The sequence below is a fragment of the Amphiura filiformis genome, chromosome 8 (genome assembly GCF_039555335.1).
Source record: "Amphiura filiformis chromosome 8, Afil_fr2py, whole genome shotgun sequence".
Classification (NCBI taxonomy): Eukaryota; Metazoa; Echinodermata; class Ophiuroidea; order Amphilepidida; family Amphiuridae; genus Amphiura; species Amphiura filiformis.
In genome coordinates this window covers 52,575,825-52,599,703 of record NC_092635.1, presented here as the reverse complement: position 1 = coordinate 52,599,703, position 23,879 = coordinate 52,575,825, and the positions used below count along the sequence as shown (strand labels likewise).

Genomic DNA, 23,879 nt, shown 5'->3' with positions numbered 1-23,879 from the left:
GCAGAGTGATAGCGCCTTCTGTTATGCGGTTGGTGACGATGTGCATTTATTCCATTTTATTAATTGTTGGAATAGGTTAGAATATTAGATGCAACAAGTATTCGTTTTCAATCTGTTTAATTTAATTTTAGTTTCTAGCAATGTTTGTCAACAAAAAAACAATTAAATTTCACATCGAATATTTGGTGAAAATAAGTTATCAATTTCACATGTTTTACGTCAACCATTCGTTTGAAGTTAAACATGGCTGGAAGTAGATTAAGAAACGAATACTCGTTGCATCGACTATTCGACATCGAATATAAAGTATGAACCGGGCCTCCATACTTATAATAGAATACCGTCAATCAAATTCCCTACGATCCTTGATTGGTTAATAGCGCGTAAAAAGGAAGGTCGATTTATCTGGTTCCGATCGAAAAAAAGGAATAGCAGAAAATCGCGAAAATTTACGTACTTTTACAAGGCAAAAAGCAACTCTTCTAGACATTGTTGACATGGTGCCTTCGGGAAAGAAAGTTTCCTACTATAAAGACCTAACTTTTGAGATGGTTTGTATGTTTGAAGGTGCAAAAATAACAATAAGGCGCCCGGTTTATACCACCGCGTTCAGCAAGTCATCATCACGACAGTCGATTTAGTCTTTTTATCCCTGTCTTTCATTATATTATAGGTCGGAACAATGAAACAAACCCCCCAAGTTTGAGTTTACCAATCATCGATAAAAGGATGTAGGATATACATGATGTATGAATCATAAAAGTGCAGTCTTAAAAAGATTACTGTTAACAGGCACATAGAAAACTGTCACATATATAATACAAAAAATATCAAGTAATGTCAAAACAATTATTAAGAGCCTTAGTTACCATATAAAACAGTTATAATAATTTGTACATTGATATACATCTTAGTATTTCATGATTTAATTGTAAATATTGCCAAGTAAATGGTTAGATAGATTAGTCAGGATCGGTAGTGTAAAGACAAAGTAAAAGATTCATATTTTCTGATCCAAAGAATTCGTTGGATCATAAAATATGGCCATTCTAATTTGATTGCGAAGTAAAGTCTTTTGTTTGTAGATTTACTCATGGATTGATATAACTATAACAAAGATAAAATAAGCTTCAAATGACAGGTGGATAAATTTCGCCAAATATATTGCTAGGGGGGTGGTCCATAAAATCATTCCCCTCCCAATGTTGACGCCTGTATGTTGGTTTGGTTTCTGACCAAATTAACCTCATATTTGCCCATTTAGCCACCAAAGTGCAAATTTTTGCGCGCTTCGCACGAATTTATTCCACTTATGCACCATATTTCATCGTTTTAGCTTCAAAATGGCAACATTTTTCGCGCGCATTTGTACCATAAGCTTATTCTGTCGCCAAAAGGTGCTGGATTCACTTACTGCAAGAAATGTTTTCCAACCCCATCCCCCAAATGTCAAAAAGTAATCTACGCCACTGCTAGCCTCTCAAAAATGTGAGTCCAGTTGAATAGTTCTATGTTTTGCAAAATACGACAAACAGTTATAATTATGTATCAATATTGTTAGATAGTTACAGAATGAACATAACTTACCTCTATAAGATAAGCCAAGCCTGGCTGTAGATCTATTATTGTGTAATAAATACGTCCATCCTAATTCAGAAAGAAAAACACAAAACTCAAAAACTTTACTTAATCTTCATAAATGTGACCTGCTACCACGAAATGAGTGTAAAGTCGCAAGTTGGTAGTTTCGAGACATCCTGGTTGACTGAGTTGATGTTCTTTGTTTGCCGCGCACGTACCTGATGTACAAGCCAGTAATCGCCCACTGTGGACACCTATGCATACTACTGTCTTGAAACAAAGAATACCAATGCAGTAGCCAGGGCGTCTCGAAACTACCAACTTGCGACTTTATACTCATTTTGTTGTAGCAGATCAAAATGGCCTTTTCATGTATTTATAGGTGGAATTTATTTTTTCATAAAATGCATAATTCCAAATACTTCTCAGCCAATTAATACAATAAAGTACAAAATACATTACATTTAAAGAATCATTCGAGAATATTCCCATGTATTTCCTGCGAAATAATCGTTATTTCGGGATGTTGTGTTCCATAGGGCTGAATACAACAACGTCCCGCTTCGATAATCATCGCCATGATACCTGATGGGTGCAGAATGTAAAAAGGATTCGAAAAATAATTTCAAGATGTATTCGGTTCCATCACCTCTGAATGCAAAAGCATGTTTTGGAGCTCATGCCCAAAAACATTTCCTGCAAAATCAAGCTTTTTGCAATTTGGGAAAGCGTAAGTCCAGACCCGGTTCCCCCTGAGCTGAGGCAAAAATCGGACAATTTCCTTATACAATTTGGCGGCTGATGGACCAAAATAGTGGATTGGATTGTCGGACGTCCGTGCAATTTACAACTACACACACTACACATACACAAGTATTGCAACATTGCTGAAAAAAGATGGATTCCGCTAACTGCAGTTGAACATTGATCTATTATCCTGTCAATGTTAATGGGATCGAAGCACACCGACACCGCCTGGCTAATTATTTGGTGCAGCAGAGACACTAAAATGAATACACGGGATCGATACACGTGAATTGCTATGCACGATTTTGATATCAGACGAAAATCTTCGGATACCGGGTTAGAAAATGATGAATATCTCCCGTAAATGAATTTTTCTCAAGAAACCAGATGTGGTCTCATACACTTGAAAATACGTGTTGAACAGATATGATGGTCGCTAGAATGCGCTTTGAAAATTGGCCGTGCGCTTTGAACTCAAAATCGGACCAAAACTCTAATTTTATACTGCGTTGGTCCTGTATGGACTACATCGTGTAGTACAGCTGCACTCACTAGGCAGTATAAAAGTCGATGACCATTGACCTCAATGCGGTATACAAGCTTATTCACGCACAACCAAGATCAATTACCCGGCTATTGTGAGTAGCCTTAGTCATGTCCCTCGACTAATTATTCGTCTCAAAGAGCTTAAAGGTCTGAACCAAATGGCCAATCGTGGCTGTGGATTCAACCTACCATGGCGATTTCTGCCATGAAGATATATGGTCGATGACACTGTGCGAAGGTGACACTTGCGGTGACATCATGCGCCTATGGCAGAAAGACGGAAATCCGTGTGAATGCAGAGACGAAGAAACTCTCGCCCACAAAATGTCCCAATGCCTTTATATCCGTTCTCTAAATGATTCAATTGATTTTTGCAAGGTATCAGGAAAAATGGTGGTGAACGAATGTTTCATGAGTGTGGAAGAACTTGCCAGCCTTAGAAGACAATGCACTTCAAGGTCTGGAGGACTCAGAACTAAGAAAGGTCACGTGGCTAGCCCATAGGGCACCGAATGACCTTGAATCACATCAAAATATTATCTTGTGTGTTCATTACGTGTTTAAATGCCATTATGTCCTTTATGAAGTAACCACGTGACCTTATTATTGCCCCAACCCTTCACGACGTCAGCCATCTTTGACTGTTATTTTCGTCCAATCACCACTTCCGTGCAACCTTCGTCTGTAACCATTATCCTGATACGTTGCAGAAAGCGACTAAACCATTTGACGACCACTCTAATTGGCATCTGGACATTTTGTGGACTAAAGTTTCTTTGTCTCTGCAAACGGATTCCCGTCTTTCCGCCATTGTAAGCACTGGAATAGATGCATGATGTCACCACATGTGATACCTTCTCTTTTACTTATTTCAGCAAAGAACATTTCCATGGAGTACATTATGTGAAATCGACAGGATATTGGATGAATGTTCACCTACAGTTTGCGGAATTCTTCTTTGTCAGCAATGTTGCAATACTTTTGTGTAGTGTGTGCACTATTATAAAGAAGTAGTACAGTATAATTTTGTTTTTATGTTACTTCATTAAAAGATGCATGATATACAGTAAGCCAAATAATTAAGGTAAAGTTACGTTCACCCCTGTATTGCCTAAACAAAGACAGATGTGTCATATTTAGGTGCATCTTTTAGCTCGAATTTAAGACCTCATTCGTTGATATTGTTCAAGAATTAAAGACACGACGATCCAAAAACCCAAGGAAGATGCGAAGTTAAGGTTGCTACGATGCATGCCCTATTGATTTGTACACAAAGCGTTCGCGAACAAGAGAACTAGTGCCGTACTTTCATTGATTAGCACGAAAAACTAGAGTCGTGATTTCATTGATTAGAACACAAAAGTGCAACTTTTTATTTCGTATCTTCATTAGGTTTTATATCACCGTTTCTTTAATTCTCAACCAATTTCAACAAATAAGGTCTTAAAGCAGAGCTAAAGAGTACAGGCATTGGCTACTTGTTTTAATTTTGACATATTTGCCTTTATTTAGGATATACAGGGGTGAATACAACTGCTACCTTAATTCTTTTGCTTACTGTATAACAGACATTATGACCTTGAACAACATGTGAAGCACATTCTACTCTCCCTTCCCTGCCTTGAATGATTAAAAACGCAACAAACTCAATGGAATGTGTCAAATGACTTGAGTCTGTGACCTTGGCAATGAGATAGGAAAAGGTAATTACAATAAAATTGAGTTAATCATGTCAATTGACAATGTGCTCTAATCGAATTTTGAGTCATAGGGTTTCCTTCAATATTCTTTCAACACTTTTAATATGCTTAATGATTATAAAACTTGTTATGTTTGACCCATTACAGGTTATAAACGAATAACAATAGCCCTTAAATAGTGCAAATTGTTCTTAATTTGAATTATTTTTGTCAGACCATAGATGGTCAGACGAACAATTCAGACCATTTAGATATAAGAATTGGATCGATTGATCCCATATTCATTGCTCAAGCTATGAGTTTTAAAATATTGTAAGAGACGTACCAGTCGAGTCTAATATTTTAAATCTCATAGCATTATTATGTTTGGGTTTAAATATTTCCACACGCTTGGATTCTTCAAAAACATAATAATGGTTGAAATCGGAGCATTTTGTTTTTTTCGGTTTAACCCCAGTAGAGCCCAAAATACGACCTGTGACCCCGGGCTTTGACCACGGGCTTTGACCCCTTTTCTGATATAACTCGAGAACTATGCAATGCAGGTACTATACTTTTCTAAATCGCTTTCCAGAATCGCTTTGACCCCAGGCATACTTTAGTGGGGTTTTGAACAAAATCTGACCCCTGTATAGGGCCATATAACTCTATTTTGAAGTAAGGTACATTTTGGCTACCAATTATTTAGTTTTCATCAGAGTTACAACTTGGTTCCAAGCCTTAATCAGAAAAAATACACGACATTTGAAAACCGCGAACTGTATGGTGTATCAACTTGTACAAAGTCGAATAAATTGGTAAATCAGGGTTTTTTTTTGGCGCTTGCTTTTGGCACGGGTAAGCGAATGGTTAAATCAGTATCTCCTTCTTTTTTTAACTTTCTCACGGTTTTATACATATATTGATGGGGTTGTGTAGGGGTGTGCATATGGGGGATGCGTTTATGTGTATAATTGGCCCAATTTTCGAAAATACCTGACTCATTCTTAAATTTGCACCTTTCATGATAAACCACATGTCATCTGCATCCTCTTTCATGTAGTCACGCAATATCACGTCACAGTGTATGGTGTTTTTAAAATAATTATGCATGCATCATGAAAATCATGTGTCATTTTGATGACATGACAATTAGAATCGGGGAACATATTAAATCTGAAACTGCAAAGCTCAAGTTAACTCCATAAGTTAAAACATTGAATAAAAGTAAGTTCAAATCGACCAGTTTTAATATTTACACACGAACCAAAACTAATTACATGCAATATAAAGACAGATTTAATATGGCGCCTAAGTAATAAACACATTTTTATACAAGTACAATATAAACAAAATGAAAATCATAATTCACGCATCTCCCCATGTGCCAAATATATGGGAACCAGTCATCTTTTGACACGGAGATCAACCTAGCTTCTCTTCTGATGTTCATTGATGTATGTAGGACCACAACCTTCACCACGTTAATTTCGGAAGGTTATTATAGCACTAAACAAAAGGGTAGTTCCTGATTGATGCACATAATTATCCATTAGAGTATCAAATTGGTTATTTGCACATGAAAGAACATAATAATCCTTTCCTGGTGCATGTGTGTATAAAAGATATGTCATGGTTTGGTCTGGCTGAAAAAGGTCACATTTCACAGAAGTGGTATGTTCAGCACATGGTGTATTCTGGGATGCTGTGAAAATCTTCATTGATTATCTTTGATACCTCTTGCCATCGACGATTTCATAGTATACTTACAGGTCCTCTATTTGTCTCAGGAATAACGTATGCTGTTTCTGATTTCAGCAACCCCCGAGGACCAAGTTCTGCATGTTGCACACCATACGATGTAAGATCACCATTGTACTGTATTGGAGGAAACCACGAGATTGTTGCTCGAACCAAGGAGTCATTCTGACAGAGATGGTTCAAGATTGGTTCGATTGGCGCTCCAGCAAATTCCACTTCTGTTATTGGAGTCATGAAATAAGAAGAAGGAAACAGACGAGATAAGAATAAACGCTGTCTGAGACCCGGGGTTTGATACTGAGTGAGAAGGCACGTCCTCTTTTTAAATTATGAAAACTACATACGGATCACCAGGGATGATAAAGACTCTATAAGACAATATTCGCAGCATCCCACAATAGAGGCCTGCATGCATGCTTTTATCAATTGACAAAGGATTTGAACTAGCGTCCCTGGCCGTAATCTATAATCATTGTATATGTATGGGCCTCGAATATTTTTCTTGCCTTCTAAAACCAAAAATTACAAAAATGTCCACGTTTTGCGGCAAAATATTCAGTGATTTTGTCTACCCCTGTAAATCACCTTTTTCAATTATGTTTCCTAAATTTCCCCTCCAAGTTTATAAATAGTTATCTTGCGCGAATTAGGCTACTGTCGTCTTATATCGACATGATCGAGGATGGTACAAAAATCATAACACAATGAACCATTTTTGTGGCGCCCGTTTCAGAGATCAGGAGACAAGTGGCTCCTTCCTCACCTAAACAAAAAGAATTTAACTATAAAACGTTTGCAGTCGAATGTAATCTGTATCTCATACTGCAACCAGCAACGAGTCTCCAGAGGCTCCAGAATCAGGCATTTAATACATTGTGCATTGGGCCTGCCTTTACTCATTTACCACTAAACATCATTACGTGCTTTATAACTCTTACGTCCCGTGACACCTCCCATTTATGTATGTTCCTCATACCTTCCTCTGAGGTAGTTTCCTTAGCTCCAAGAAATAGAGAGTGCCATGTCTAATAATTTTAGGGATTTATGAACTGCACGCAACTTGATCAGTTTATTGGTATCTTGTCCGAAGTCCGATCTCTCACCGCAACGTGTAGGGATGCACGTGCGGTATGGGAGGACATGTATTATGTGGGGTGTGTTAGTGCAATGTGTCCAAGGTGTGTGTTTGTGGGTGAGGGTGTACAAAACTACACGCCATAGGACCTAAAGTACATTGGTGTCCCGTGGAACTATAATAGGTCTACCCTCCGTCTAAGGACGTTAAAAGTCATCAGAAGTTCTCCTTGCCTATTGGGTTTTGATATCATGTTGAACTCCTAAGTTCACAATTTATGTGAACTTTATTTGACATTACTATCCTGATGAATCTAATCTAAGATGTTGAACCGGTTTCTTACTTAATAATAAGGAGAGGCCTGTGCAACTAACCGTTACAGGCCTGGCGCACCGTGTCTTTTTGTTTTTAAATGCGACGCGTAAGATAATTGGTTGCTTGTGATAATGTGCGAGATGCAATTAGATTCTATAAGATCTAACTACATATCATTCCCGGGATATCATTGAAAGGTTACACGCGGAGCTACGCATGTACTTTTAGACGTGCAAATACACATGAAGAAGATTAAATGCATAAGACTGCAACATATCAACATATGAATATTAATTACCTTCTCCACTGCAAAATCTCCGGTCTCCAGTTGCTTGGAAACAATCTGAAAACAAACCACAATGACGCATAAATAAGTTAGTAAGTAGACACAAGCAAAGTTTATAGTCAGAGAAGATCTTCTTTTTCTTATTAGACTGGGTTCAGTCATATGCCAGTACATTAGAAGTGAGCAATATGCAGTTTACTAGTACTTCGTCTTCTTTAGAAGCATTATAGAAGACCATTATATCAAAATCATTCTATATGGAAACACCCCTACATTGAATTGACGTAAATTTAAGATGGCATTTTGCAAACTGTCCGTTATTGAAGCTGTCATCATGATTGTGCTCACGGCATTTCTGTATCTTATCAGTAAAAATGGGCAAATCAGTTTTTGTTTGTTTGTTTGTTTTGTTTTCTTGTTGTTCCTATAGTTCCTTGTACGGTATTACCATGGTATCGTAATGATTGATGAACTTTTCAACTAATCTGTTTTATGTTAAATTTGCTTAAAAATCAACCTGTTGTCCATTTCCTCATCTGTCAAAGCACACTGCCCCACTGGACGTGAAATGACCAGCAGCATCATGTGCACCTCTGATAATGATGCGAGGGGTTTTCATGAAAGCATTTATCAATGATTCTCGTGGTCCCGGGTCGTGATCGTAGTGGTGATTCATAAAAATCATAATTATGGAACATGAAATCCTGGGATAAACACTTGGCTTATTACTAAGCTTGGCTTATCACTAGGAAAGAAGGCTCCAGCAGAATATACCCTGCAGTGCATTACAAACTCTTACAATATATTATATAGCACCTGAACCATGCCCGGGGAACCATGCTGTCCTGTGATTGCAGTCTGTTTAATATATTAAATGCTCCATGATGATGATCTTTGTTGCTCTAAGGCTATGTGTCATTATACAAAAAATGCAAATTTTAAAACTTTACGTAAAACAAGATAAACTTTGTTTTAAAGGATTTAAAGCAATACTTGATGATCCTGTATGTACTACTTGCCAACGGTTACGTTGACGAAATTGAAGAATTTCTGCATTTGAGCACACTCTGATGCAACTAAAGAAGCTAAAAGGAACTAAATGCAATAATTCTTGTCATTTTGTAAGGTTAAGTTTCATGCAGGTACACTTGCTGCCACCGTCAGCCACCTATTGCCAATTCCAGAAAAATACAGCACAATCTTAATATAAATGCTTTTTGGAACGAACTACCATGATGTCAAAACCATAGGCATGATAGGTAAAAACTTACTTCTAAGGATCGGCTTAAAATCATTGGACGGATAATAGGTCGTCGGTAAACCAATGTACTTTCTAGATTTGGTGCTCAGACGTTTAGTTTTGTACCCCCCCTGCCCACAAACACGCACCCACACACTTTGGACATATCATTTCACTATAAACGCATCACCCACCTTATACCCTCCCATACCGCCGCGCATCCTTACACGTTGCGGTGAGAGATGATGAGATCGGACATTGGTGCAAATTAAGATGCCAATAAACTGATCAAGTGCGTGCTGTTCATAATCCCCTAAAATTGAATACATGAATACAAAAGCCACCTAAGTCCATGCGAAGTTATTTTGAGAGAAAAACCCGTGTATCATTTTAATTCCTTCAGTTAGATTTACCTGGTCAATATGGTAAGTTTTACGTGCAAATGAGTGGATTAACCTGTATTAGGTATGACGATTAGCATTTCAGGGACTTCGTGGGGTTCATTTTAAATTTTGGACTTCAATTTTAGAAAGACAACAATGTTAGAATGAGATTACCACTAGTAAGATAATACAAAATAAAGCACGCAGGTATGTATAATGTTGATAACCATTCTGCCATGTAATATAAACCACACACTTTCCTTTATTAAACCCATTTTTTGTTCAAAAGTCATTCTCTAGCAATGAATGTGTTACAAGTGGACTTTTATACATACTGGATTTCAATCAATGTGTTACAAGACTCAAATCATGGAATTGGGTGATTCTTTCATACATGCTATTTTTCACATGCCCAATAGACACAGAGGATGAATTTGAGTTGTTCTTTCATGCATATGACAGGCCTATGTATAGCAACAATTTCCCATGCTTAACTCAATTTGGCCAAAGTATGGACTTAGGTGGCTTTTGTATTCATATATTCAATTATTAGACATGGCACTTTCTATTTCTTGAGACTGAGGAAATTATCCCTCAGAAGCAGGTATGAGGAACATGATCCCAAAATTGGCCAATATTAAAATTGGACTTTTATTGCTAGTTAGTAGTAACTAAAAGATTAGGATTGAGCTATGTTTTATTTATTTTATTGTATGAGTACTGTATTTTGTATGAATCGGGAGTTTGTCCCGGGGAGTTTGTATAATAATCAAAATGCTTACCAGGAGTAGCAAAACCTCTGGTAGTCCCTTCAAGTGCTTTACTGGACTTGGTCACGTTGTACACATATACCTGTTTAAAAGAATAATTAGACATTAAACAGACAGAGCCATATTTCATATTCGACATTTTATAACTAATCTTATTTCCCGACATATAATAGCGGACCTTCGATATAGATGTATAGCAGGATTTAAGCCAAGTAAATAACCATTTTCAATATCACTTTTGCTACAAAAAAAAAAGAATAAATAAACATTTTTTTAGTGATGCACTCTTATGCTTGTGATGACTAACGCATGGTTATTAGGGAGCCGTAAAATAAACACAGATACTATGCTTATACTTCATATACTTCCTTATTAATTTAGATATTGATATTATTATAATTAATTGTATATTTCCATAATTAATTAAATCTCAGTTGTCATGGTTGACAGATATTTATACGAAGACGCATTTAGGGTACAGTTAGAGAATAAACGATAGGAATTTTTTCTTTTGCCTATCCTCTACCGTGTGATAGACGACAGGCAGGTCCAATATTTTGAGTAGTGGATGCCGGCGCAGCCGTATCCACTACGATAAAAATATTGGACCTGCCTGTCGTCTATCATAGGTAGAGGATAGGCAAAATAAAAATTCCTATCGTTTATTCTCATTCTTAGTCAGTTAAGTATTATTTTAATAACTGTAAACAATTTTTTAAAGCAAAAACTAAGTTACCGTCATAAAAACTCCCCTCATTATAAAATGAACGAAACTTGTTTACAACTTCACGTATTCTGTTGCGCGTACTGCTAGCGCGTTCGCGTATTCCGCACTAGTTAACGCATCCAGCGCGATACATACGCGCACCTCTACACGCGTGTTACGCAATATCAAGACGCATGATGACGTGGGGTCGTCTACGGCCTGATAGACGGCACCCGAAATCATGCGATTGTCCAATCAGAAATGTGTCTACGAACTAGACCACTCCCACTGACTGAGAATTCGTGATCCATACCCTCATCCCACACATTTATATAATAAAAGAGATTTTTATACCACCGGCAACCTCAGTTTGTGTGGGAAACATTTCTCGCAGATTCGTTCTCTTAGCAAAATATGTCGTCAAAATTTGTATTTATGTATACCATTTTATAAACTGGGAATAACAAAACGAAATTACAACACAATGACCTATGGAGTAATAATTCACAATAATGCGTAACTCGCAAACACAAAATCGGAATCAATTGTAATTTTAGGAATACTTTTTTTCGTGGATATCTACTCAAACATTTTCTACTCAAATATCCACTCCATAAGGGGCTGTTCAGTTATTATAAGCCATTGGAAGGGTAAATGGGAGAAGGGGGAGAATTTGTTGGAAATCCAAAAGGAGGAAACGATTTTTGTTTTTGGCACTCACTTTTAAATAAAACGCTCTAGAAAGACTTAGGAAAACATTACGGAAACATTCGACTGTGCAACATTTCCTGCTAAATACGCTCATTTATATTCAGCTGCGAATCAGGCGACTTCAAATTGTTCTCCATGTACTACGATTTGAACACAAAGCGGTAATGGCACATGGCAGTAAAAAGTTGTGATAGTCCGCAACAGTTTTTGTACATAAGATGTTATTTGCCTTCCAGGTCTTTTTTTACCATAGCCTAGGTGTAGAAAGCATATCTACTCCAGCATTGTATCCTTATTTTCCATGTTAATAGATATTTTTGCAATTGAGATTGTTGGATATCTCCACAGATGCCCCAATGTTCAAAATGTGTCCAAAATGTATACCGCCGGGAGAGGTCTTGATGGTTTCTCCATACTTGGAGTTGTGGCTGTGGATAATTGCAGTTGATGATTGGTCATGCACTCAAGTTTTAGGAACACTGCTGCAGCCGCTGTTCTGTCCAGCTGTGCATGTGCCCATGTAATGGAAGATTCAAGCAAGGCAATATTCAAAACCTTGGCAGGATGCCGCCTACCGACGCGGATACGTTTCAACACCAGTCCCCTCGGTAACCATCTTTATCAGGTTGTCGATGAGGAAAAATGAATAGGAATGGAGCTAAAGCATCACCCTGCAATACTCCAGTAGTCACTGAAGGGAACCGAGATGTTGCCATCTACCATTAAGGAGTTACGTGAGTTGGTACACAGTACACGTATATTGCTCTTACGATATTCTCTGGGATACCGTAGCTGTGCCGCAGAACAGAAAATTCATCTTCCTGTTGATTGAATCAAAGGCCTTCTTAAAGTCAAGGAATGTTATGGTGAGTAGAAAATGTGGCATGTGCAAAAGGATTGATATGGTACAGATGTTTTGGGAGGCCGAAAGAGCAGGGTAAGCACTTTTTGGCAGGCCGAAATGCAGGTAACTTTTGGCACGTCGTTTGATAACATTTTAACGGGGGAGCTCTTAATTATTGCATACTCACTGTAAATTCATATAAGAATCCAAATTCCAGGTTATAAAATGTATATTGTTCCCCATTTCTCTGTAAGTACAACAAGTGAAATTTATAATGGAAACTTTTGAAAATAGAATACTAAAAAAAGTGGCATGCACAAGAAATTACATAGCCTATCATGCAGGATATATATTCGAGGTCATGTCTTGCGTTTTGCCGTTGCCACAGTGGGTATGAGTTATGGTATATGCCTGGTCTGGGAACTATATATAATTATAAATAGTTGGTTCGTTCCACAACACAAAAACCAAAAACCGAGGGACAAGCAGCAGTCCTGGGACTAGTAAAAAGGAGTATCAAAATCACAAAAGCCTCCTGAGGTCCCATGGGCTCAAATTCAGCCAACGAGTCTCAGATAGTGTTTTCATAATAATATTGCCATTTGAAACTGAAATTGAGAGAAATATCGGGGAAATAATAATAAATCCATGTACCTGTACAAGTGACCCCCTTGTGGCCGCTGCGGTAAACACATCCTTCGTATTCTGTCGCATCGTTTTCCTGCGGCAAAATTGCTGCAGCAACGGCAAATGTCGTCAAGAAGAATGAAGGTCAAATTAAAGTCCAACTGCGAAACGCACTGAAAAACGTTGGACTATATTGTGGCTGAAGCTACAAGGTTTTAAGCGGGGGAACAGAGCCCGAACAAAGCTAATCATTTGTGACCTGCTACCTCGAAATGAGTGTAAAGTCGCAAGTTGGTAGTTAGAAACGCCCTGGCTACTACGTTGATGTTCTTTGTTTCACACGCACCTGTTCAAGCCAGAAGAATGTCTGCATGTGAATGGGGGCCTCAATGGGCCATTCACGAAGGACATACTACTGGCTTGTACAGGTGCACTGCAATCAAAGAACGTCAACTCAGTCAGCCAGGATGTCTTGAAATACCAACATGGGGCTTTATATTCATTTTGTTGTAGCAGATATATAAAAGGGTTTTTTTCAAAGGAAATTAATTAAAGGAATAAATATCAACAGAGATTTGGTGTAAAAACAATTTTTGAGAAAACCACAAAACTTTGACTAAATTTGTTTGGAACACATTAAAAAAAGGGAAATCTAAAATTTGACTTTAGAAAAAATAGACATTCCATTGTAATTTTTGGCTATCATAGCTATTGGCCTGCATTTTGTAATCAAAGGCAAAAACAAATGTTAATCTCTTTATACTACTTTTGATTTTATAAATTCACTCACAACGATGGTTTCATCTGATCCTACTTCACAGAATGATGGCTCTACGAATGATGGTATTTGGTTTAATTTCACAACGTAAGCACCCCCTTTCTTTAGATCTGAAATAACAATGTTCAAATTACGATAATGATAAATCACAGTTCACGATAATGATAAATCACAGTTTTTACACTCCAGGTTATGTGCTCACGAAGAAGAACTACAACGACTGATTTTTGTTCGTTTTAACTTGGAACTTTGCCTGAGATGCCAACAGAAATGCACAAGTGGTAAATTGTGTTACTCCAAATGCAGCACCCTTGAGTAAAATAACCTACCCCAACCGGTAGAAATACTCGGAGAAACATTATTATATATTGAAATGGAAATGACTCTACATTTCCTACATTTCCTACACGACATTATTGTTATTAAGTTTCCTACATTATATTGAAATGTGACAGAAATTTCTTTTTTAATGACTACACCTTCTAACAATGACATCCTTTGTAATATTGATAAAAAAAAAGTATCCCCGGAAAGTGAAAGAAAGAATGTGTATATTTAAAGAAAATGTCTAGGTTTCTCCCAGGGATATGTTCTAAAAATCTGTGCGTTAACCTTTCAAATTTAAATAGCAACAATAAGTCTGGGAGTTATGTTCCAAATTATAGTTCCTCAATTTGCTTCAATAGTTCAAACATTGTAACCATTATAGGAAACTTTAATGAACTATTTGGCAGTTGCAAATTCCTAAGTTGTACGTAGATCCAAAAATGGCTTTTTCTTGCTAGAATACCTGGTCACCATGGTCACGCAAATGTTTGAACCAAAGAAAAACAAATGTTTAAGCCATACAAGATCAAAGATCTATAAGCAAACCAGAAATACGTCGTTTTTCCAGTTATTCCTTTCTTTTTTCAAAATATTCTTCACCACTTTCATCAGAAAAACCCAAAAAAATTTGGTAGTAAAGAAGATGAAGAAAAAAAAAATTGGAAAAGGGTAGCAAAGTACAGAAGCAACGATAAAAGTTCCGGAGAGTAGAGCATTAAAGAAAAAAAAAACACCAGCAAATAAAGATACAAAACTTAGATAGAAAAGAGAGAAAGATAATAAATAGCAAGGACAATAAACAAGCAAGTAAGAAAGACAAAGATAATATAGTTCGAAGAAAGAAGCAAAGAATACATAATAAAGAAAGCCGAAAGTGAGAAAGAAAAGACATTAAGGAAGTGAAACAATTGAAAAAGGTATGAGGAAAGACATTTTGAGGAAATTGCATTGTTCAAAATGGTATCGCGTTATACTTTTTCAAAATGGTATCGTGTTATATTTTTTCCCTTCAGAGTAAGATGTACATCAAGGCTGTCCACTTTCTGCACTATTGTTTATATTATATATTGAAGTTTTGGCCTGTAAAATAAGATAAGAAATGGTATACAGCGCGTATATCAATGTATGCGGACAATATTACAGTATTTCTGTCACGTGACCACTGAGCAGGTCTGTCAAGTTTTACATATGTCTGAAACTTAATTCAATAAAAACGTAAGCCATGTGGATTGGATCTTGTAAAACAAATCAAATAAAGTTGCATGATTTCAAATGGATAAATGTTAAATAACGTGAGTACATTTTAGTAGTACAAAGTCTGCAAATGAAATATTGAGGTAAATACTATAAATTATACCTAAACTGGGCTCAAAAAGAAACGTATAATTTTCACAAGGTCATATCTTAAAATCCTGTCCATAAAAAGGAATTAAAATTACACACAGGATTACTTCAATACTCTACTCTAAGCACATGTCAGTAACCAAGCAGTTGTCCAACTGACACAACAGCAAAATGCACTGACACGGAACAGCTTCTTGGACCTCATTCACAGGCGAATAATTGGCACCCAGCAAAAAATATGTGAGAATACGTACAAGATCCTTACACGTGTGGAATGGAGCTGATTCTGCTTTTCACACACTTTCGTCAAGAAACAGGTCTTCTTCCACACTATTCCACTTACTCACAGATTTCTTGTATTATGGGTACCAATTATTGGGCTGTGAATTTTGCTGTTGTGTCAGTTAGACAACTGTTTGGTTACTGACCAGTGTTTAAAGTAATCCTGTGTGCAATTTTGTTTCATTTAAGATTTTAAGATATGACCTTGTGAAAAATTATAAGTTTCTTGAGCCCAGTTTATACTTTGATATACTTATAAAATTTTACATTTACATTTTATTTACAATAAAGAAAGTTGAAGCATGAGAAGCATTCATTTTGCCTTATTTACCTGTTGGTCTCGACCATGTAATCGTTGCAGTAATATTCCATGCTGAAGATGTTAACCCATCCCTTAATGAGGTAGTGCTGTTTCTTGTAACTACTTGTATATTAATACTGTCTTCTGCTATAGTTGCTGCAAATAAAAGCAATTAACACAAAGATAACAAGAACTGTCTTTAAAAAAGACAACGCGATAGTTGGCAAGGTGATTAGTACTATAATACTACCATATAATATAGACAGATTATGCATTCCATTTTATTGTTGTTGATAAGAGGAACACATAAGGCAGGATTGTTTAAAATATCATTGTTTGTGTCTGCCTTTCGTGTCTTTCGTCAAAAAAAACCCATTAATTTTGAGAGAGGCATATACTGTAGACGGAATTCTACGGAATTTCACACTACTGTGTGCTTTCATTAAAAATACATGTCAGGTACATCGTGGACAAAAAATGTTAAGTGCGTATCACAACAAAACGGCCCATGAAGCTTCATGAATTAAAATGGTAGATGCGATTCACTGCATATTTTCACACACAATGACTATTGAGTATAGCATTTATAGAAAGATTCAACAAAACAAAGGTTCAACTTGTTCCACAATAACATGGCTTCTTGCCTTTTAAATATACCTTTTTGACTCGCCCTATATAATGCCGTTTCTCAAAAATGCACTTTTTACTAAATTAAGTACGTATGAGTCAGATTTAGCACTGAACTGATTATGTATTTTGATATCAATGGTGTAATGTAATTATAACTTTGTGTAATTTTAGACACATGAATAGAACCCCAAGCTTGTCTACTTCCTGATTTAATACAAGGATGTCTGTGGTGCGTATTCAAGATCAACGCTGAATCTTATAGTTGCAGGTGATCTGACCACGGATACAAAAGGCTATCACTATGGACCACAACTCATCCCAATGGCATAATTCATTAACCTCAATTAAACAATCATTATAGTCCAAAATTTGACCTCAAGTTTTAAAGTATGAGTGTTTGTACACACATTTTCAAAGGTCATTCATGTACAAATGTATTGGGGTTAAAGAACTGCGCCTTGATAGATGAACATGTTGTGGATCCTAGTGTATCCTCTCTCCATACATGTAATAACAAGATAAAACACTCGTTTACCCTTCGATTATGATTAGCTGCTGATAGAAATGTCCAGATTTAAGCAACACATATCTAAACACTTCAGATGGTTTGGAAAGCAAGTAAAATTGCAATATTAAAACAAGTTCCCTTGCGTCACTCAGCGTTTGCAGGTTTGCCTTATAAACGCTACTACTAGATACTAGATAAGTTTCCAGGGAGGGAAGGGGTGCTGGAAGTTTAAAAAGTTATTTTAGGGATAGTACTTTAGTAGCACAGCGTTTCTAGTGGGTGAAGTGTTTTTCCCCAAAAAACACAGGAACACCTTGGCATAACCATGCAAGGCGATCAAGTTGCTTGACCTTCACAGTGCCTGAATAAGAGCATGGCTGTTAATTAAAGCCATATTATAACAACAATTTCAAACAAAATAGATTAGCATTTCTTTGCCATAAAATGTTAGCTTTTACTGTCAGATATATCCCTTTTATTTTTGAGCCGAACAACTACGGCAAAGCAAAGAAAATTGGAATTTACTACCAGCGCATATGTCGCCAGTACGTACCAGTACGGTACCACTCCTTCGGTCATGTTGTGGTACGACCCTTTGTTGTGTATATCACCGTCCCGCACGCCGTGTACGTACTGTGTGTTATGAACATCGTGTATGCGTTCGACTAATAATTCCATCGTAATAATAAAGCGCCGGTTCCGGCGTTTTATTTAAAATCTCGGATTTTGATAAAACTGCAGCACCTGGAGTCTTAATTTTTGCAGGGTATATTGCTTTAATAAAGTAAAATTTAATCGTGTAAAAAAGGAATTTTAAAAATTCAGTGAGGGCGTCTTCCTCAGCAAATGTTATAATATGGCTTTAAGATACATGTCCTTTGACTGTGTCTGGGTTCAGGTGCAGAAGGCATCGTGTGTACGGAATGTCTGATTTGCTATAAATATTTTCATCATTACAAAATGACGAATTTTTAATTTGTCAAATTATACCACATTTTGACGAATTAATATTTACTGTGTATATGTACCCAAATTGAAAAGACTTATAACAATCAGCTTATAACAAATAATTGACACTACTTGCAAATGAAGTTTGTACAAAAATTACAAAATTACGGTGTTTTAAGGAAAATATGCAGCGAAAGACCCATTTGTGAATGTTTTTGTGACATTTTAGCATCCTCTTCACAAGAAGAAATCTTTAAATAGGAATCACAAAACGTTTTCACGAAAACGTTAAAATGTCGGGTTATGTAAAGGGTATAAAACGTTTTTAAAAACGTTATTAAAATAACATTCAGGAAACATTTGTGAAAACTTGATGCAAGATATTCTAACATAGTGTTATTTTAAAAACATGAAAAGTGTTGGCAAAAATGTTCACCAAATATTGTTTGCAATAATATTTTGATTACATTTGGAAAATGTTTAGAACTTTTAATTTTTTTTGGTGGGATATATTTTATTGAGCCTTTTTAAGTTTATTTTTACTTGATTGATTTGTATAACTATATAATACTATTGCGATATGTGTCTACATTATAATGAAATTACCCAAACTACGCAAAATTACATTTTAATCGTTGACAATACATAGTGCATATCAAGTGGCTTTGTAGAGACAACTTTAAAAGCTTGTCAGTCTGTAACAAACTATGTATAGCAAAATATTTGTAAGACTAACTAAAACTAGCATTTGTACTAAAATGGACAAAATTGTATATATTTAAGGAAAAAATGCCCAGTAATAAAAACTAATGATTAATAATATGGCAATAATCGTCGACTCCCATACAACCATTAATTCTGACCGATTTTGCGATGTTTTATAGGCAACAAAGCATTCTAGATAGTGCAAACTATTTGTGGCTCTCTGTGTAACTAGTAACATTATTTTGTATGCCGCTTAACTAATGCCGTAACGCTAGCCAAATACAAAAATGTGTACGTCCATATCAAAACGAAGCACTTGTCGGCTGCTACATGTGTCTCATTTCACATAATAGCTAGGAATAAATACCAGACTCATATCAAGTGTGGGTCACTTCAAATCATTCTTAAGTCAAATTGTAGAAGGAATGTTCTCTGTATTCCTAAACCATGTGACTTGGGATGATTTGAAGTGACCTCCACTTCGGAGATGAGTCTGGTATTTATTCCTAGTTATTATGTGAAATGAGACACATGTAGCAGCCGACAAGTGCATCGTTTTGATATGGATGTACACAAATACACAAAAGTAGTGATACATATCCATCCCCGGGATAGGTTTATCAGTCATCGCATGTAATAAAACTCGGTTAAATATGTTTTCATAAAAAATAATTTTAATTAAATGTCAATACTTACGTGCCGTAAACCAGCATTTGTCGGTTAGTAATTGTGTTTGTGTCCGACATACTAGTAATGCTATAACGAGTAAAGATAAGTTGCTATGTAACAGTTCAAGTACGTTCCTCCTATGACGAGCCATTCTAGAAAGAGTAACAAAAAACACAAGAATTACATTTGACAAGTAAAAAATTATAGGTGATAATAACTTGTCATAATGATTCACGATGAACGTGAAGTGGTTTTAGCGTAAAGTGCACAAACCGTATGCATTACTATGATTTTTGTTGCTACAAGGTTGTAGTTGGCACGTTGTGTGCGTTGAAAGTTCAAGTAATACACAATATAGAGAGCTTGCGATTTCCAAACGTACGTCATACGCCCGTGCATCTATTCAAAATCCCGTCACATGAGAGTGATTTTGAATAGACGCACGTACGTTTCGCAAGCTCTCTATTGTATAAAATTACTTGCGCCATGCATGTGGACGTTTCTCATACTAGTATTAAAGACCCATTCAGTGATCCCAGCGCAAGTGTAAAAAAATTTATATTGTTTATAAATTGCTTAAAAGTGAAGGATAAGTCATTCAAATTGTCATTTTGGTATTTTTGAAATGACAAATTTACAGAATTTAATTACAGATTTGTCATGTAGAATGTCTTATTTTGTCTTAAATACACGGCCATCGGCTGAAACACTCGCTGGCTATAATAGCACATCTATGACAATTCCAAAGGTAACAAAATCTGAATTTTGATGATTTTTACGATCGTCAGAATGAGCAAATCACTGAAAGGGCCTTTAAGTAAGAAAGACCACTATGAAGCAAAACGCTCAAGCCAGTCTAAAAACCTGTTGTTCTATCTAACTTGAAAAAGGTAATTCTATACAAATATAATATGCGGAGTGCCCCAAGGTTCGATTCTAGGCCCATCGTTATTCATTAGTATGATAATGAGTAATGACATCATAAATGCTTCCAAAAATCATAAATTCGTCATGTTTTCAGATGACATTACTGTTCATTATTCACATTAAGGACATCTTGTCAACAAGGAACTAGAATCTAATAATGATTTAAGGCTAACAAGGTATCCGTTAATTTGGTTAATATATGTCATATTAATTATATGGTGCCTCGTCACCATGGTCACGATAGACCATAGAACGTCACATTATCAAGGCGGGGCTGTCGGTAGAGGAAGGGATGGGAGTGCGACACCCCTGACACAGTGTTGCCAGCAAAATAATTGCACCGTCGTCAAATTGCCCTGCGTCGTATGTGAAATTTGTGTGTTCCTGAGCGCATCAGACATTGTATTGTAATACTAATGCAATAATAATAGAAGTCACTATTGAGAAACAAAATCGCCCCCCCCCCCACACACTCCGGCCTACTTGTCAGATTTGAAGCGGGTGCAAAAAATGGGTCAACAATAAATTCAGTCCGCCAAAAATATTTCCGTCGACAAAAATGCCTTACACCAAGCACATCCCTATTCTGACTGGTCTATCGGCCCTGCGTATATTACCCAATGTTGAATATACTAGTAGTATAAATACCGCGGAAAGGGTGAATCAGACCAAATTCCTTGGAGTAACAATAGACATGATTAATTGACGAAATTCTAACTTAAACAATTGACGAAATTCATATAGACAACATCTCAAAGAATATTATATTATCCAGAAATATATGAGTAATAAACCAACTGAAACACTTTGTTCCCGAGCGAATTCAATACTCACTAATGATTGTAGTTTGATACTTCCTTACATAAATTGTGGTTAGCAATACTTTGATTTTCAAACAAAAAGGCAATAAAAACCATAGTCACTTAGTCTTCAGGAATTACAAGTTGCTTTAATGTTAACTTATGAATTGGAAATATTTTTTTCAATATTTAAGGACTTTACAAATCAGTTACATTGAAATGTCTTTAGTTATATAGTAATGGAAATAAATCAACAAATGTATATCACACAACAAAATTAAGATATAAGATATGTCCAAGACTAAAAAAACAGAGATTGCCTACAAAAATGAGAACTGCTGGGTCAAGGAAATGGAATTCGATTTAACGCTAACACGGTTAAATCACTCTCGTAATGCACAGGAGTGAAAAACCCGTGGTTTTTACTCTTTTAGGAGTGATTTTCACTCCTTTTGGTGTATTTTCACTCTTCTGGAGAGTTGGGTTTTCACTCTTTTACATTAAGAGAGCAGCTAAACTATTTAGATCCCAATTTAAAACAACACCTTTGTAAAAGTAATTTTTAGTTGTTGTTCTTCTTCCTTAAGAAATTAAGTATAACCTTAAACTATAGACGCTTACCATTGGAATTAATTATTGTTAGAAAAAAAGTCGTCGGCAATTTTTGTTTCAAGCTAGCAACCCTCATAACTTTATACTCATTACTCAGTATGGAATAGGATGCCTCCAAATATACAAATGTTATTTGAACAGTTTCCGGATCATTTTGTCCCAATTTTTTTATACATCTTTACCAAATAAGCATTGTAATCTACTTGAAGCATAATTCTTTTAAACTTTTTTGTTTTGGAATCATGGAAACACTTAACAATCTGTCTACATTTAGTCACAAAAATCATTCAAAACTGTTACTGTAACTGGACATATTTTCCTTAAAGCTACAAAAATTTGCTATATGTACCGTTTACAAGCTGAAATGGTGTGTGTGTTGCCAACAAATCAATAGGATTTGTGGCGGTTTTGGGACATTTTATCCAACAGTAGACATTTTACACATTATTTTTTGAAATAAGCAGTTTCGTGTATTAGAAATACCAGTTTTCAATAACATGAATAAAAAGTAAACACTGTTTTAAAAGCCGGACAAACATAATATTATTTCAAAATGTGACTAGAAATAGATATTACATGGAACTTTTCCTTTTAATTTAAAAATAAAATCTTAGTACAAATTTGAGTTTCAAAGTTTTTTTTTAGATACAGGCTGACAATACTGTGGAGATTCTCAACGGATACAATGTACTTGTAATGGGAAAATAATGAAATACCGTATAGTTGTTGTACAAACGTGTCAATTGGCCGCATCACATACTGACGTATTTGCAAAATACGTATTTCGAGAAAATCGAACTTGAAAATTTAGAGATTTTCATTTGCTTCATAATCTTGATTAAAACATTATTGTCTATTAAAACCAGGTTAGCAGTAACGCAAATATACTATATTTTCAATATAATTCACTTATTACTATCAGAGCATTACTTATTCTGCAAAAAAACAATATTAAATAAAATACGTCACTATGTGAAAAGGACTAATGACAATTTCGCTGTTCAAATGACAAATACGTCGCGCAAATACGTCAGTATGTGAAACAGTTGCGCAAATACGTCAGTATGTGAAAAGGACAAAACATCGATTTTAACGTGTAATTACAAAGTCGCGCAAATACGTCGCGCAAATACGTCAGTATGTGAAACGGCAAATTCGTCAAATTGCAGATACGACATACTGGGCTTGCGCAGTATAGGTGATCGGCAAATACGTCGTTATGTGATACAGACATTTCAAGGTTTTGTAAATACGTCAAAATTAAATTAATTAATATCTTACTAATTAAGCCACTTTGAGGCATGGTTTTTGGTGAATATATAGAGTAGAACATAACAAACTAATATACCAATTTTCTCAAAAATTTTAAAAATGTCGAATACGTCAGTATGTGATACGGCCGACGAATTGTCAAGATCTGGGACAAAAATATTGATCTCAGTTGTCATGATTGTAAGCTTTAATGGAGAAGAAAGCCACAGCTATATGTATGTTAAAGGAAGGTGACCTGATATATTTGGAAAATCAAATTCTTTAAAACTTACGTGTAACATAAAATGTCATCACTTCAAGCACTGATGCAAAAAGAACATGTAAATGTTTTTTGTAAATGTGACTAATTCCTAATGGAATTACCGACATTTATACAGCGTGATATTGGTAGTCTACAGATAATCATCATTATCATGTAATATATTGATTTCAAGTGAAAGGCCCTATTTTTCTCATAAACATATTGAAATTAGAAGTTCCAACTCAGTGAATTTCAGAAGATATC

The 23,879-nt window shown here is 35.9% G+C and overlaps 1 protein-coding gene across 1 annotated transcript in view; it reads right to left on the bottom strand.

Annotated features, from left to right (window-relative positions):
* Positions 1 to 23,879, bottom strand: part of LOC140159203 (uncharacterized) — a 50,380-nt gene that overhangs the window by 8,243 nt on the left and 18,258 nt on the right. Inside the window, exons 2-9 of the mRNA XM_072182595.1 lie at positions 19,791 to 19,915; positions 16,334 to 16,459; positions 14,062 to 14,159; positions 12,832 to 12,891; positions 10,396 to 10,465; positions 8,003 to 8,047; positions 6,324 to 6,532; positions 1,588 to 1,647 (exon numbers count right to left, since the gene is read on the bottom strand). Of these exons, the coding sequence (XP_072038696.1) occupies positions 1,588 to 1,647; positions 6,324 to 6,532; positions 8,003 to 8,047; positions 10,396 to 10,465; positions 12,832 to 12,891; positions 14,062 to 14,159; positions 16,334 to 16,459; positions 19,791 to 19,914 (792 nt within the window). The 5' untranslated portion in view covers position 19,915. The remainder of the gene's footprint in view (positions 1 to 1,587; positions 1,648 to 6,323; positions 6,533 to 8,002; positions 8,048 to 10,395; positions 10,466 to 12,831; positions 12,892 to 14,061; positions 14,160 to 16,333; positions 16,460 to 19,790; positions 19,916 to 23,879) is intronic.